Below are 13660 nucleotides of genomic sequence, written 5' to 3'. Positions count from 1 at the left end.
CAGAGATGCTCCTCACTTCCCATACAGTGGGGTTGGGGGGGTGGCGCTGGGCAGAGGCGCTCTTCACCTCCCAGATGGGTTGGTGGCCAAGCAGAGATGCTCCTCACTTCCTATACAGTGGGGTCGGGGGGTGACGCTGGGCAGAGGCGCTCCTCACCTCCCAGACGGGTTGGTGGCCAGACAGAGGTGCTCCTCACCTCCCAGACGGGTTGGTGGCCAGGCAGAGGTGCTCCTCACCTCCCAGATTGTGAGGTTGCCAAGCAGAGATGCTCCTCACTTCCCATACAGTGGGGTGGGGGGTGGCGCTGGGCAGAGCCGCTCCTCACCTCCCAGACCCAGCAGTGGCCAGGCAGAGGCCCTCCTCACTTCCCAGACTGTGAGGCGGCCGGGCAGAGGCGCTCCTTACTTCCCAGATGGTACAGGGACCAGGCAGAGATGCTCCTCAGGTCTTGATCTCTTGACCTCGTGATCCACCTGCCTTGGCCTCCCAAAGTGCTGGACTACAGGCGTGAGCCACGGCGCCTGCCCTGCCGTGTCTTCTTTCTCCTCCCAAGGGGCTGTTTTCGTCTCCTGGATTTTGATGTTCTACTTAACACCCCCATGTTCTTATCCATGTTGCCCAGCTGGAGGCGTCCTTCCCTTTGGGAAGCCTGACCCAGCTCTAACAGCGCCTCAGGAGACAGGCAGGGAAGCTTAGCGGGTGGGGGCAGCTCGTCTCTATCCCACCTCAGTTGCAGGGGAGGGGTGGGTTGCAGCTGCAGTGGTGGCCCTGACAGCTTTCTTTTGCGGGACTCATGGCCGGCAGCTCTGGGTGGAGAAGAGCTACTTGATCCTAGAGCTGGAGGATCTTTGCGCTGCATGTCCTTCCCCCGCATAAGCAACGCTGGAGAGCTGGGCAGGTGGTCTTTACCCAGCACCTTCAAGGCCGCCTTCTTTGGCCACAGGGAGCAGCCCGGAACTGGGGCAGGGAGCACTGCTGGAACTCGGGCAGGGAGCACTGTTGGAACTGGGGCAGGGAGCACTGTTGGAACTGGGGCAGGGAGCACTGTTGGAGCTGGGTCAGGCTTCCCAAAGGGAAGGATGCCTCCAGCAGGGCTGTGTGAGCTGGAGACTCCATGGCCCTTGGAGTAGAAACTCACTGCATGCACCTGGGCCTTGTCACTCTGGTTCTTTTTTGTCAAGCTCTTGAGATGGACATTTCCCTCCAAGGGCCTGGGACTGCACCAGGAGAAAGTGAGGTTTCCCTGAGTCTCCAGGGGCCTAGAGGTGGAAGCTGCTTCTCCATTGCTACAGGGGCCCCTTTTCTCATCCTCCTGCCCCTGGGTCTCTACCTGATCCACTTCCACTGGTTCTTCGGACTCTTCTTCTGTCTTCGGGAGCCTGGCTGGGATCAACTGCTCATCTAATGAAGGCAGTCGGAGGTTAAACTTGCATCTGAGACGAGGGATCCTCACGGTGCTGGGGTGTCCGAACATCATGGAGTTGCGAGCAGACAGCACGGGTTTCTTCCTTGAGGTGGGGCTCCAGATCACAGGAGGCGGGACCCTCGGTGGGGTGCCTCTGTTCTGAGGGAGAAGACACAGCCTCGTAGGGGCGCCGTCCCACCTGGCTGGAAAAGAAGGCCCAGGATGTCGCTGAGGGTAGAAGAGGAATCGGGAACAGCCCAGGGTTCCAGGGGCAGGCATAGGTGCAGGAGCCACGAGGTGAGCCCAGCCAGCTGGGAAGGCCTCACAGACAAGACGAGCACGATGCCAATGGTGTGGCCAGAACCTGCGCTGGAACCAGGAACAAAATACGTTTAGAGGAGCACGTTGCCGATGGCCTCGCCGGGACCTGCGGCGGAACCAGGAACAAAATATGCTTAGCGAGTTGCCCATTTTGAGCAAGTTGTGCGCGGACGAAACTAGGGGTCAGAAGTGGAGAGGATACTCCTAAGTCACCCACTTTTCTGTGGCTGGGTGCGCACTGGGCACCTGGGAGCTTATGACATCACTATGGGACTGGTGACAGAGCCAGGGTGTGGAGGAGTGTGCAGGTGCCCAGTGAGGGCGCCTACAAGAGGAGTCAAAGGGCAAAGGATGAGGCCCCTCCACCGGTCCAGCTGGACTCTCTAGCCTCAGGGACGTCCTGCTCCTGGGGGCAGGTGTGTGGCCCTGGATGGGCCACCCTGTAGGGCTGTGGGCATTGTGGGGCTGATCCGCCAGAGTCCTTCCTGCCTGGCGCCTGACCCAGGCACTGGCTGACACACAATGGCCCTGTCTTGGCCCTATACGTCGGTTTACAGGGCCAGAACCTGGAAGCAGAGCGCAGGACGAGCCAGATCCCGCCAGGCTCCCCCCGGGGACCTGTCCAGTGCCTCTGTGCCGCCTGGAGCCAGGCCCGCCTTCTCCATGGCTGCCGTGGCCTTGAGGACCTCCAGCCTCGCTGAGCAGGTTTCCAAGGAGAGGACACGGTGCCCTGACCTGACTGGATGCTGCCTCTTACCGCATAGCCCCCTGGCAGGCAGGGCCTCCACTTCTTTTTACAAATTTGTCTGAGATCATTACTCAGGTCATTCAGGTGGTCATGGCCCAGCCAGGCTTTGGACCCGAGCTGTGCTATTCCACAGCTGGCACTCTGGCCTGTGTGCCTCATGATCATGGATACAGCACGTATTCTTATTTATTCCTGTAGTCCTGGGGTACTTCGCACCGTGGCATATCTGTAATAAGCACATGCACACCTAGAAGGAGGCCTTCACTTCAACATATAAGTTGACCATGGCCCACTCTGGGCTCCAGTCCTCTACAAAGATGTAGGGCAGGGACTACCAATTAACACTGCACCATCCCACATTGCTCTTCTAATGGAGCCTTTCACCCCAGATGTTCTTTCTTGTCTGATGGGAAGGATCCAAGTATGTAAAGCTTATGTTCTAGATCAGCTTTGGTCTATCCTAAAAGAAATTTGCCAGTGGATTATTCCATATAGATAAAAGTCAGTTTCTCTGGTCTTCCTGGAATGTGTCTAGAAAGCAAATACTTTATTTATTTACAAGTTAATTGTGGATCAATGTATTGGATTAAAATGTGACCAACATAATTTGGTCATTGTGAGCATGCCAGCTCGGTCCACTCTTCCCCACACATTATGATATCCTAAATGTAACTCTAGATTTTCTTATGCCCTAGAGAAGGACATACTCTTGGGTGTCTGGACTAGGGAAACATGTATGAAAAACCATTCGGCCACTCTACATCTGAAGTTACTTCTGTCATTTTGTTAATTATTTTCTGGTTGTTTTGTAGATCTTTTGTTTCTTCTTTTATTGTTTCCTTTATGGTTTGGTGAGTTTCTGTACTGATAAGCTTTGATTCCTTTATTTCATTGACATATCTGGTGGTATAATTTTTTTCTCTTTGGTTACTCTGGAGCTTACATTTAAAAATTTATAGTTATGATAGGCTATTTAAAGCTGATAAAAAGTTTTGATCACACACAAACATGCTATATTCCCCCCACATCCCCTGTCAATGCACAAAATTTGTACTTTTTTGCTTTAATTTATATTGTTCTGTATTGGGCATTTATTAAGAACTCATTGTGGCCGGGCGCGGTGGCTCAAGCCTGTAATCCCAGCACTTTGGGAGGCCGAGACGGGCGGATCACGAGGTCAGGAGATCGAGACCATCCTGGCTAACACGGTGAAACCCCGTCTCTACTAAAAAAATACAAAAAACTAGCCGGGCGAGGTGGCGGGCGCCTGTAGTCCCAGCTACTCCGGAGGCTGAGGCAGGAGAATGGCGTGAACCCGGGAGGCGGAGCTTGCAGTGAGCTGAGATCCGGCCACTGCACTCCAGCCTGGGTGACAGAGCAAGACTCCGTCTCAAAAAAAAAAAAAAAAAAAAAAAGAACTCATTGTGGATATAAATATCTTTGACTATTTTGATGTTTTAATGGGTTACCAAGTCTGAATTTCTGAAGATAGTTATACTAGGGATGAATTCAATGTAATTCAGAAATTATTCATGACTTTCTAGATGGGTTAATGAATGTTTCTTTTAGCCCCTCAGGACGGGATCTCTGAATCAGTGGGGAGCTTCATGAGGGACGTCGGGGGAGTTGGGAGGATGCTGATGGAAGTGGGGAGGCCTGCGGTCGTCCTGCACTTGTTTGTCTAAAAGTGATGAGAAGGCTTCACCCAAATGCAGGAGACATGACCCTGACCCATCACTGCCCCATGTTACAGGAGACAGGACTTGACCGTCCTCCCACAAGTCAGAGCTATTGTTAATCAAGGTGACAGTGCAAGACGTGTTCCCACTCCTGACTCCACCCAATTGCTGTAAATAGAGCCCCTGAGTGTGTTAGCTTGTTCTGAAACTGGGAGACAGTTTAGCAAATGTTTCATCATATTCAAGGTTTGCTGAAAATACTGACACATTCCCCATCTAATGAGGAGTCAGTACAACTAACTCAAGGGCATTAGCCCTGCTCCCCTCGTAAGTAAGTACTGATCCTGTAGAAATGGAATCATTTTTAAACTAAGAAAAAAGATAAGATGGGACATGATGGTGTGATGAGTATCCCCGTTGCTGCTTTGGGCAAATGTGGGCTGGCATGGGGGTTTCAGTTTCTCTATCAGGACAAGGAAACCCTCATGAATGACACAAGCAGGGCCAGGTACAGGTCACCAGCACGACTCCAAGGCTGTCTTTCAGTGACTGACGTTTTAAGGCAAACGTTCATTCATGTGTGCTTCAACTCCAGTTTGCCAGCAGAACACAGTCGATGATCAGTCCGTTAGAAGTCGAGAAAGTCATTTTCTTGCTAATAGTCAAGAAAGTGCTTTTTGACATGCTTGTGCTTCTGAGAGAATGCAAAAGAAGGTGGGGAAGAACACAAGCTTCCTAGATGGGTCACTGGCTGGCAAGATTGGATTTTAGCCGGATAAGGTGTTCATGGTTGACCTATTTCAGCACATCCGCATATACGGGTTTCAATAACCACGGATAAACAGGGCAGACTGCAATGATGAGGAGAACTCGTTTAGCTGAGAAACCCTCAGGCACAGGGGTTTTTTAATCATACATCAAACCGTAGCAGAGAGCTTAGCAGAGGCAGCGTGTTAGCATGGCTCCAGGTCATGTTTATGGTCCTGTGTCCCTAACTTGTCCATCTCTGCTCTGTCCTGAGACCTCAGGTGACCAGCTCTCCCCAGGTCTCAAGGGCCTGTCACATGGCATATTACTTTCCTGTGTTTTCTGACAATTCTATCTAAAATCTTCAGTGATCTATCTCAAGGTAAGACCCCAACCAGGGTGTTTCAATGATATAGGGGCACTCTTAGGTTACAAAACACCTTTAAGAAGAATAGTAGTGGCTCTATGCTGGGGACTGGGGATTGTATACTAAACATCACTGAGTTATCCCGTTTAATCTTCAGAGTACTCACATTTTAAATTTCCCTTTTACAGGTGAGGAAATGGGAGTTCTACAAGTTTAAGTGCCTTGCCCAAAGTTGCATGGCTGTTAAGAAGCTGAACCATGATTGAAACCCAGAACTCTTCCATTTCAAAATCAGTGGCCTTAATTACTCTACATTTGTTTATTTGATTGTTGTCTGTCTCTGCCTGTCAACTATTGTGCTCACAAGATATAAGATAAATAGCCAACATCAACTGCTGATATATACCCATGGAAAATGAATCATTCTACTAAAAAGACGCATGCCCACATATGTTCATCACAGCACTATTCTCAATAGCAGACATAGAATCAACCCAGGTGCCAATCAACAGTGGACTGGATAAAGAAACTGTGGTACACATACACCATGGAATACTACGCAGCCATAAAAAAGAACAAAATCATGTCCTTTCCAGCAACATGAATGCAGCTGGAAACCATTATCCTAAGCAAACTAATGCAGAAACGGAAAATAAAAATTACATGTTCTCACTAATAAGTGGGAGCTAAACAATGAGCATTCATGAACATAAAAATTGGAACAATAGACATTGAGGAATACAAGAGGGAGAAGGAGGGAGGGGGGAAGGGTTGAAATAAAACTGTCTATTGAGTACTATGCTCACTGTCTGGGTGACAGATTCATTCATATTCCAAACCTCAGCATCATACAATATGCCCCTGTAGCAAACCTGCGCATGTACTCCTGACTGTAAAGTAAAAGTTGAAAAATGAAAACAAAAGAAAAAAGAAAGAAAGAAAAAAAAAGGGATCAGATGGTCCTTGATCAGACCTGCCCTGATTCCTAGAGGGCGGCACATCCCTGGCGTGTGCCCCGACTGCCCTTGGGCTCCCGTTAGAGCCTCGCCAGTGCGGCACTTGCACGTGGTTTGTTCCAGGCTTTGCTCTGCCTTCTGCTTGTTCACTTGGGAACAGGAGCTCCATGGGAAGGGAGTGTGAGTATATTCGCTTCACTTTTATGTCCCCAAACCCAGCACAGCACGACCTAATAACATGTGCTTAATACATACTTGTTGAAAGTGTAAATATGAAAAAAAAATTTAAATATGTGAATTATGAAACGTTTTAAATGTAATATAAAAGGAATGAGACCAAATCTCCTGGTGATACTTTTTATGATTAATTTTTTTTTTTTTTTTTTTTTTTTTTTACCAATAGAGGTGATCATTAACATTGATGAAATTCAGTGGTTTTTCATTTTTATTTTTATTTTTTTAGATGGAGTTTTGCTCTTCTTGCCCAGGCTTGATTGCAAAGGTACATTCTTGGCTCACTGCAACCTCAACCTCCACCTCCCGGGTTCAAGTGATTCTCCTGCCTCAGCCTCCCAAGTATCTGGGATTACAGGCATGCACCACCACGCCTGGCTGATTTTTTGTGTTTAGTAGAAACACATATTGGTCAGGCTGGTCTTGAACTCCTGACCTCAGGTGATCCACCCACCTCAGCCTCCCAAAGTGCTGGGATTACAGGCACGAGCCACCACGCCTGGCCGAAATTCAGTGTTTTAAGTTTATGGACCTCGAATACATATATACATGTATTTCCCAGTGTTGATGCATGGGAAGCCCAAGCCATGGAGGGGCCCCAAGCAGGTGCTCTGGTCAACAGCTCAAGATGAACGTCCAGCTGACACCAGCATCTGTGGCCAGCCATGTGAGTGAGCCTCACTGATGTCCAGTGCAGTCAAGCCTACGATGTCTCCAGCACAGAGAGAGACCTCTGTGTAAAAACCACGCCGCTGAGTCCAGACAGATGTGAAAGATGTTTCTTCCAAGCCACTGGGTTTCTGGGTAGTTGGACAGAAAGAAAGAACTGGAACAGTCTGTTCACTGCGTCCGCCCCCTCAGTGGTTCCCCTGTGTCCAAACTCTCCACTGGGCAAGCTTCGTCACCCAAACCCTGGATGCAGTCACTTCCTCAGGGTCTCTCACCACAGGGTCTTGACTCAGGGTTGCTGACGTGCTAGTCTCTGCTAAGATGCTGACTTCTTCACCTTCTCATATTGACTACTGCTCTGGCTGATGTCTGCATTCCCTGCCTCCTGGAGGCCCTTCCTGATGACCTCCCTCTCTCTAATAGTTGCAGCTCCTTGAGGTCAGGGCCTGTCTCCTCCACTGTGGTGATGACCTTCACATAGCGGATGCAGCATAAATTCAAATTATATCAAACCTAGGTCCCAATCAGTACAATAGATTTAGCTTTGGAGCCTCCCAAGTCTTCTTGCTACCACACTGGCTATTTTCATTACAAAATCCAAAGAATTTCACTTCAGATGCCACACTTGTCATTAAGTACTCAGGAGGGACCACCCAGGAGAGTCCAGCAAGGCACATGGTCCAATCCAAATGGACCTGAGCAGAGCCTGCTGGAGGCTTTGTGAGCTGAGACTCCGCTGTGTACCTGGTTACCCTCCTCTGGGATATAGAGTCTATTCACTAAACACTTCCACTTACTGTTTATATTTCTTGAGGGGGAACATGAGATTGTTGAAAACATACAGATGATGAAACTATGTGCTTTTTAAGCTAGTACAATCTAGGAAGTTGTTGCTATTTATTAAGAAATTATTCAGGGATAGGCAGCTTGGTTTAAATGCAGCAATAGATCCTCATTTCTGGTTCTCTCATCTGGTCCTCCACCTTCCAAAGCCAGCACACCACCTTTGAAGCTCAGCTGCAAACGCTGGAGTTTATCCCGTGTCCCTTGAGGACGCAAAGACAAACAGCCTTGGCAATGCCTTAGTGCCCTGTCCTGCCTCCACTGCAAAGACCATAGGTTTCCTTTGTCCTCATAGGTCATTTGTCCGTTTTCTGTCCAATCAAAGATTGGGTCAGACATAGCCACTGGGCAACTGACATGAGATTTGCGTATCTGTTCGTAGAAGAGCGAAAAGGCCACCCACTGTTCCTCCTAGTGAACCTCCAGCACAGCAGTTCCATCTTCAGAGCCCAGTTACATGCTTGACTACACTACCGAATGTCAAAACATCAAAAACAGAAAGAAGCCCCTCCACTCCAAGTGAAATTAAGTTTTATTTAAACAGGTAAAATTTTATCCATCCTTTTAAAGCAAAAACAATCTAAAGCCATTCAGTGAATCAATAATGCAAAGCTGGTTATAGCAGTAATCAAAATAGTAGTGGTAACATATGCCAGTATGAAAATGTCACAGAATTCAAATCACCCTTGGATCTTCAGTGATGCCAGTGTGCATCCCACAGCAGGGGCTGGTAGATTTCAGATGAAGTCCTCCCATGTATGTGCCATCCCCAGTCAAGTCCTTCCTCTTCACCGTCCATCAGCTCACACAATAGGAAGGCTGGCCAGCGTGGCGACTCTGCAGTTGTTATTCCGGTCTCTGGCCATCTGTATGTAGCCACACATGTCCCAGTCTTCACTCCAGCTGAAAGAAAAGCAGGTTTTCCAGCAATAAAATCCACTGGGCAATTAACAGGAAGACCCAACTTAAACAGTGTGCGAGAGGCCACAGGCTTAGCAGAAAGAATCAGGAGAGGCCAATGTTTTTGTTCATCCTTTATACATTCTTGAGTCATAACCTACACGTAACTTCCATCCCATCTGTGACCTTTTGCAGAACTGCAAAATCAGAGGGAGAAAAATAATTGGATGTTTTCCAGCCAGACATGTTTCAAGATTAAGAAAAATTTCAGAATTTAGCAATGCAAAGGTAAAAAGATTACATTGATACCACTTGTGACAATATCTTAATGGTATAATCAAACGTTAACATTCTGTGTTTAACCTAAATAGGATAAAGAATCTAAGACCTGTATCCAAAATACTGATTCTAAACAAGAATTCCCTTTTGAATTTCAAATAGAAGTATTTTTGGCAATTTATGCCTGTTCTTCACCAGCCAGTATTTATTTTTATTCAATTCTGCCCCTTCATAGCCATAGCCAGCCACCAAAACAGCAAAATCCATTTTTATACTGCTGCACTTTGGCTCAAAATAAACACCTGGGAGAGTAAAATGAAGGCTGGGGTGAGAAGCTCTAGGAGACACCTGACAGTAACCCACCCTGTCATCCAAAGGTATAAAGCCTTGTCTAAATTCAGTGAAATGACACACATTCCAGATAGAACTTAACAAGAGGATCTACTGTTATCAAGGCTCTCATCTAAAGCTAGCAGAAATGCAAATTTGCATAAATCCTTGTCGGCCAGGCGCGGTGGCTCACACCTGTAATCCCAGCACTTTGGGAGGCCAAGGAGGGCAGATCACCTGAGGTCAGGAGTTTGAGACCAGCCTGGCCAACATGGTGAAACCCCATCTCTACTTAAAACACAAGAATTAGCCGGGCATGGTGGTGTGTGCCTGTAATCCCAGCTACTTGGGAGGCTGAGGCAGGAGAATTGCTTGAACCCAGGAGGCAGAGGTTGCAGTGAGCCAAGGTTGTGCCATTGCACTCCAGCCTGGGGGACAAGAGTAAGACTTCGTCTGAAAAAAAAAAACAGGAAAAAAAATCTTTTGTCAAAAACTTGCCTAAAACCCACAGGGCTTAGAAAACAAGCCAAGCTTTGGTCCATAGAGCAATTATCCCAGGCACAATAACCTTTCCAGAACCCAGGACTCAGTGCTTCCAAAGTCATCACAGACGTGGGGGGATCTGAGAGAAGGAAGGTTGATGGGGAAGCTCTTCTGGCTTTGCTTTCAAGCAGCGCCAGCCAGTCAGTGCCTGTGGCTCACCTCCATGACCTGAGATCACCGTCAGCGGAAAAGCTCCCTGAGTAAGACATCCATTCTGAGAATGTGCCCTCTACAACGCCAGGGCACATGCCAACCTCCAGAGCCCCTAAGTGGCGTGTCCTCTCAGAGCTTTCTGGATTGAGCAGGGTCTCTGTGTAGAACATGGTCCGCACACGCTTGTGAGCAGCCGTTTCCCGCCCATCTCCCTCACTGTTTGCATTGCCCCTTGCTGTGGAATTTCTCAGACCTAAGACTTACCTTCCAGGGAAGCCTCCTCCTGCCTGTATATTAAGCCAACTGGAGACCATGCGGAGGGCTTGGCTGTGGAGCCTGCAGGAACCCCCCGAATCCAGAGCAAGGGTCCACATGCCCCCTCGGCCTGCGTGTAAAATGGAGCCTAGAGGAGCTGACCTGGCCCTGCCCATCAGGCCTGCCCCAGTAACACACCTGGATTCTCGGCAGGCCCCTATCCCTGCCGGGAGGAAGGGTACTGAAAACGCTCTTTGTCTACAACTGGGTCTTTGCCCCACCTGCCCACCAAGGCCTCTGAAGCCCACCAGCACATGGCTAGGACCCTCCTCGGACCCCACTGGGCACCTGAGGGATGGCACTGCTTGTGAGGGCTCTCCCTCCCCAAGGCCAGGCCCAAGGCCCTCTGCCAGGACCCTGCCTCTCTAGAAGTGAAACCTTGCGTGGTACAGGCAGCTGTCCACTTATGGACTAGGCCAGCTCCACGGCTGTGACCTGGCAAGATAAAAAGTCCACATGCCCAGTTATAGCCAGCCAGGCTCACGAAGCCCCTGCCTCCCGCCTTGCCAGTGCCAGAAGCCACAGTAGTCAGTGCTGTGTTATTTTTGTAGACATCATTCCTTAGGAACCAAGGCCCAAGGCACCAGATGATTTGGGGGTAGCTTGACTCACATCTGCAAATTTGCAGGCCTCCTTTCCCTTCAAAACTTAGCCCATGGTGGGGCGGGTCAAGCAGACAGTGCTCTACAGACCGGTGCATCTGGAGGAGAAGAGAGAAGATGGCTGAGGGACAGGGAGTGCCTTACTCAGAGGCTGGATGGAGCAGATGAGCCTCCACGGGGCCAGACTCTGCAGCAAGACACACAGGCAGAGCTGCTGGAGAGGAGCGGTGCCAGGCAGGGCCCTAACCTCAGCTCACCTCGGGAGAAGGGGAAGAGGCAGAGGCCAGGCGCCCTCCTTCCCAGCTCAGCCTCCCAGCGCCTGCATGCCCCCCCAGGAGATGCCATGGAGGGCTGAGGCCCGGCTGCCCCACACCAAAGAGGGCTGGGACCCTGACGCAGCACTTCCGGATCACAGCACGGCGGGTCAGGAGGACGCAAACCCCACCATCACCACACACCCAGAGCCATGTCCATCCAGGGACACGCTACCGCTTGTGACATGAGTCGTTGAGCCTCAAAATCTAACCTCCCTTCTGTCTCCCTCTCTCTCTCAGACACACACACACATACACACGACCTGCACACACCACATCACACTGCACACACACACACCACAAACACACACCACACCACATATATACCACACATCACACATACAACACACACCCCACACACACACCCTACACCACACACACACCACACACACAACATACAACACACACCTCACACACAGTACATACCAACCACACATACACTACACACACACAATACACACCAAACACACACCACATAGGCACACACACACCACACACACACCACACACACACCACACACACACCACACACACACAATACACACCACATAGGCACACCACACACACAACATACAACACACACCTCACGGTACATACCACACACACACCACACACACACAATACACACCACACACACACCACATAGGCACACTACACACACACCACACACACACTATACAACACACACCTCACACACAGTACATACCACACACACACCACACACACACAATGCACACCACACACACACAAGACACACCACACACAATGCACACCACACACAACACACAACACACACAACACACAAACCACACACAACACATATCTCACACAAACCACACACGCACACACACCATACACACAAAACACAATACACACCAAAACCACACACAACACACATACACACAACACACACTACACACACCACACATACACAACCACAACATACACCACACACACACACCACACAGGCACATGACACACACATCACACACAATATAAACCACACCACACGCAAACCACGCCAACCACACCAAACCAGGCAAACCACACCACACACACACAACACATACACATAACACACAGGCACACGACATGACACACACACACAACACACAAACCACACACCACATACACAACACAACACACCCCACACCCACACTGGCACACCACATGCACACCACATATACCACAAACACACAACACACACCACACCACACACACCACAAATACCACATACATACACCACACGTATCACATACCACACACACCACCCACCACACACACACCTTACCACACACAGAGCAGACACACCACACACACCACCCACCACACACACACCTTATCACACACAGAGCACACACACCACACACAACACCCACCACACACACCACACACAACACCCACCACACACACTCTACCACACATACTCTGCACAAGCCATACACAACACACTCATAGCACACGCCACCATACGACACTCATGCAACACACATGCACCTCACACATCACATACACACCACATGTACACATTCATACCACACACACACCACCTACACCACACACCACATATCACATACCACATCCATCACACTTCACACACTCTCTACACATACACAACTTTTTGGGGGAGGTTAAAGAGAGCCCAGCCTTTCCCATGGAGGCAGCACATTCTCCTTTTTTGAGGAGTCTGGCCGTGTCACCCAGGCTGGAGTGCAATGGCACGATCTCAGCTCACTGCCACCTCTGCTTCCTGGGCTTAAGTGATTCTCCTGCCTCAGCCTCCTGAGTAGCTGGATTACAGGCATGTACCACACCTGACTAATTTTTGTATTTTTAGTAGAGACGGGGTTTTGCCATGTTGCCCATTCTGGTCTCCAACTCTTGGGCTTAAGTGCTCCACCCACCTTAGCCTCCCAAAGTGCTGGGATTACAGGTGTGAGTCACTGTGCCCGGCCTAGGAAGCACATTCCTGCTCCTAGACAACCACCAGTTCTGCAAACCTCTTCCCAGCTCTGAGGTGCAGAGAACTAAGCTGGGGGACAGAGACTCTTCCTGGGTGCCGCTCCAGTGGGAGAAGTGGACCCTGAGCCTTCAGCCCTCGCAGGCGCCTGGAGCTGGGGAGGGAAACCCAGGGCTAGGGTGGCGGCCAAGGGAGAACTGGGAGGCCTGGGGGTCCGCTGTTCTAGGGTCGGCAGGCCGGGTGAGGCTGCCAGGTCTGCGCAGAGGCTGGGGATGTGTCCTTGTCTCAGTACTGA

The 13660-nt window shown here is 49.8% G+C and overlaps 1 protein-coding gene across 2 annotated transcripts; it reads right to left on the bottom strand.

The window, feature by feature from the left end:
• Positions 1-500: 500 nt before the first annotated feature.
• On the bottom strand, positions 501-1967 carry LOC112608676 (putative UPF0607 protein ENSP00000382826). 2 transcript variants are annotated; one of them, XM_025360702.1, is made up of 2 exons: positions 1820-1967; positions 501-1759 (listed from the first exon to the last, which is right to left on the bottom strand). In XM_025360702.1, exons 1-2 carry the CDS (start codon positions 1875-1877, stop codon positions 501-503), a joined length of 1317 nt encoding a protein of 438 aa, XP_025216487.1. In that variant the 5' UTR covers positions 1878-1967. The 2 variants fall into 2 exon arrangements, with proteins under 2 accessions (XP_025216487.1, XP_025216489.1); XM_025360704.1 differs by having other exon boundaries at positions 501-1770; positions 1834-1935.
• Positions 1968-13660: the final 11693 nt, after the last annotated feature.

Source organism: Theropithecus gelada, chromosome 15, assembly GCF_003255815.1.
Source record: "Theropithecus gelada isolate Dixy chromosome 15, Tgel_1.0, whole genome shotgun sequence".
Classification (NCBI taxonomy): domain Eukaryota; kingdom Metazoa; phylum Chordata; class Mammalia; order Primates; family Cercopithecidae; genus Theropithecus; species Theropithecus gelada.
Note: the sequence above shows the minus strand (reverse complement) of the source record. Positions and strands in the feature narration are given on the sequence as shown.

Bases quoted from the DNA above. Each gene is read 5' to 3' on its own strand.
- LOC112608676 (XM_025360702.1), bottom strand. From the start codon at position 1,877: ATGGGCAACTCGCTAAGCATATTTTGTTCCTGGTTCCGCCGCAGGTCC. The intron at 1,760-1,819 runs ATCGGCAACGTG...GGTTCTGGCCAC, and splicing joins CCGCAGGTCCCGGCGAGGCC to ACCATTGGCATCGTGCTCGT.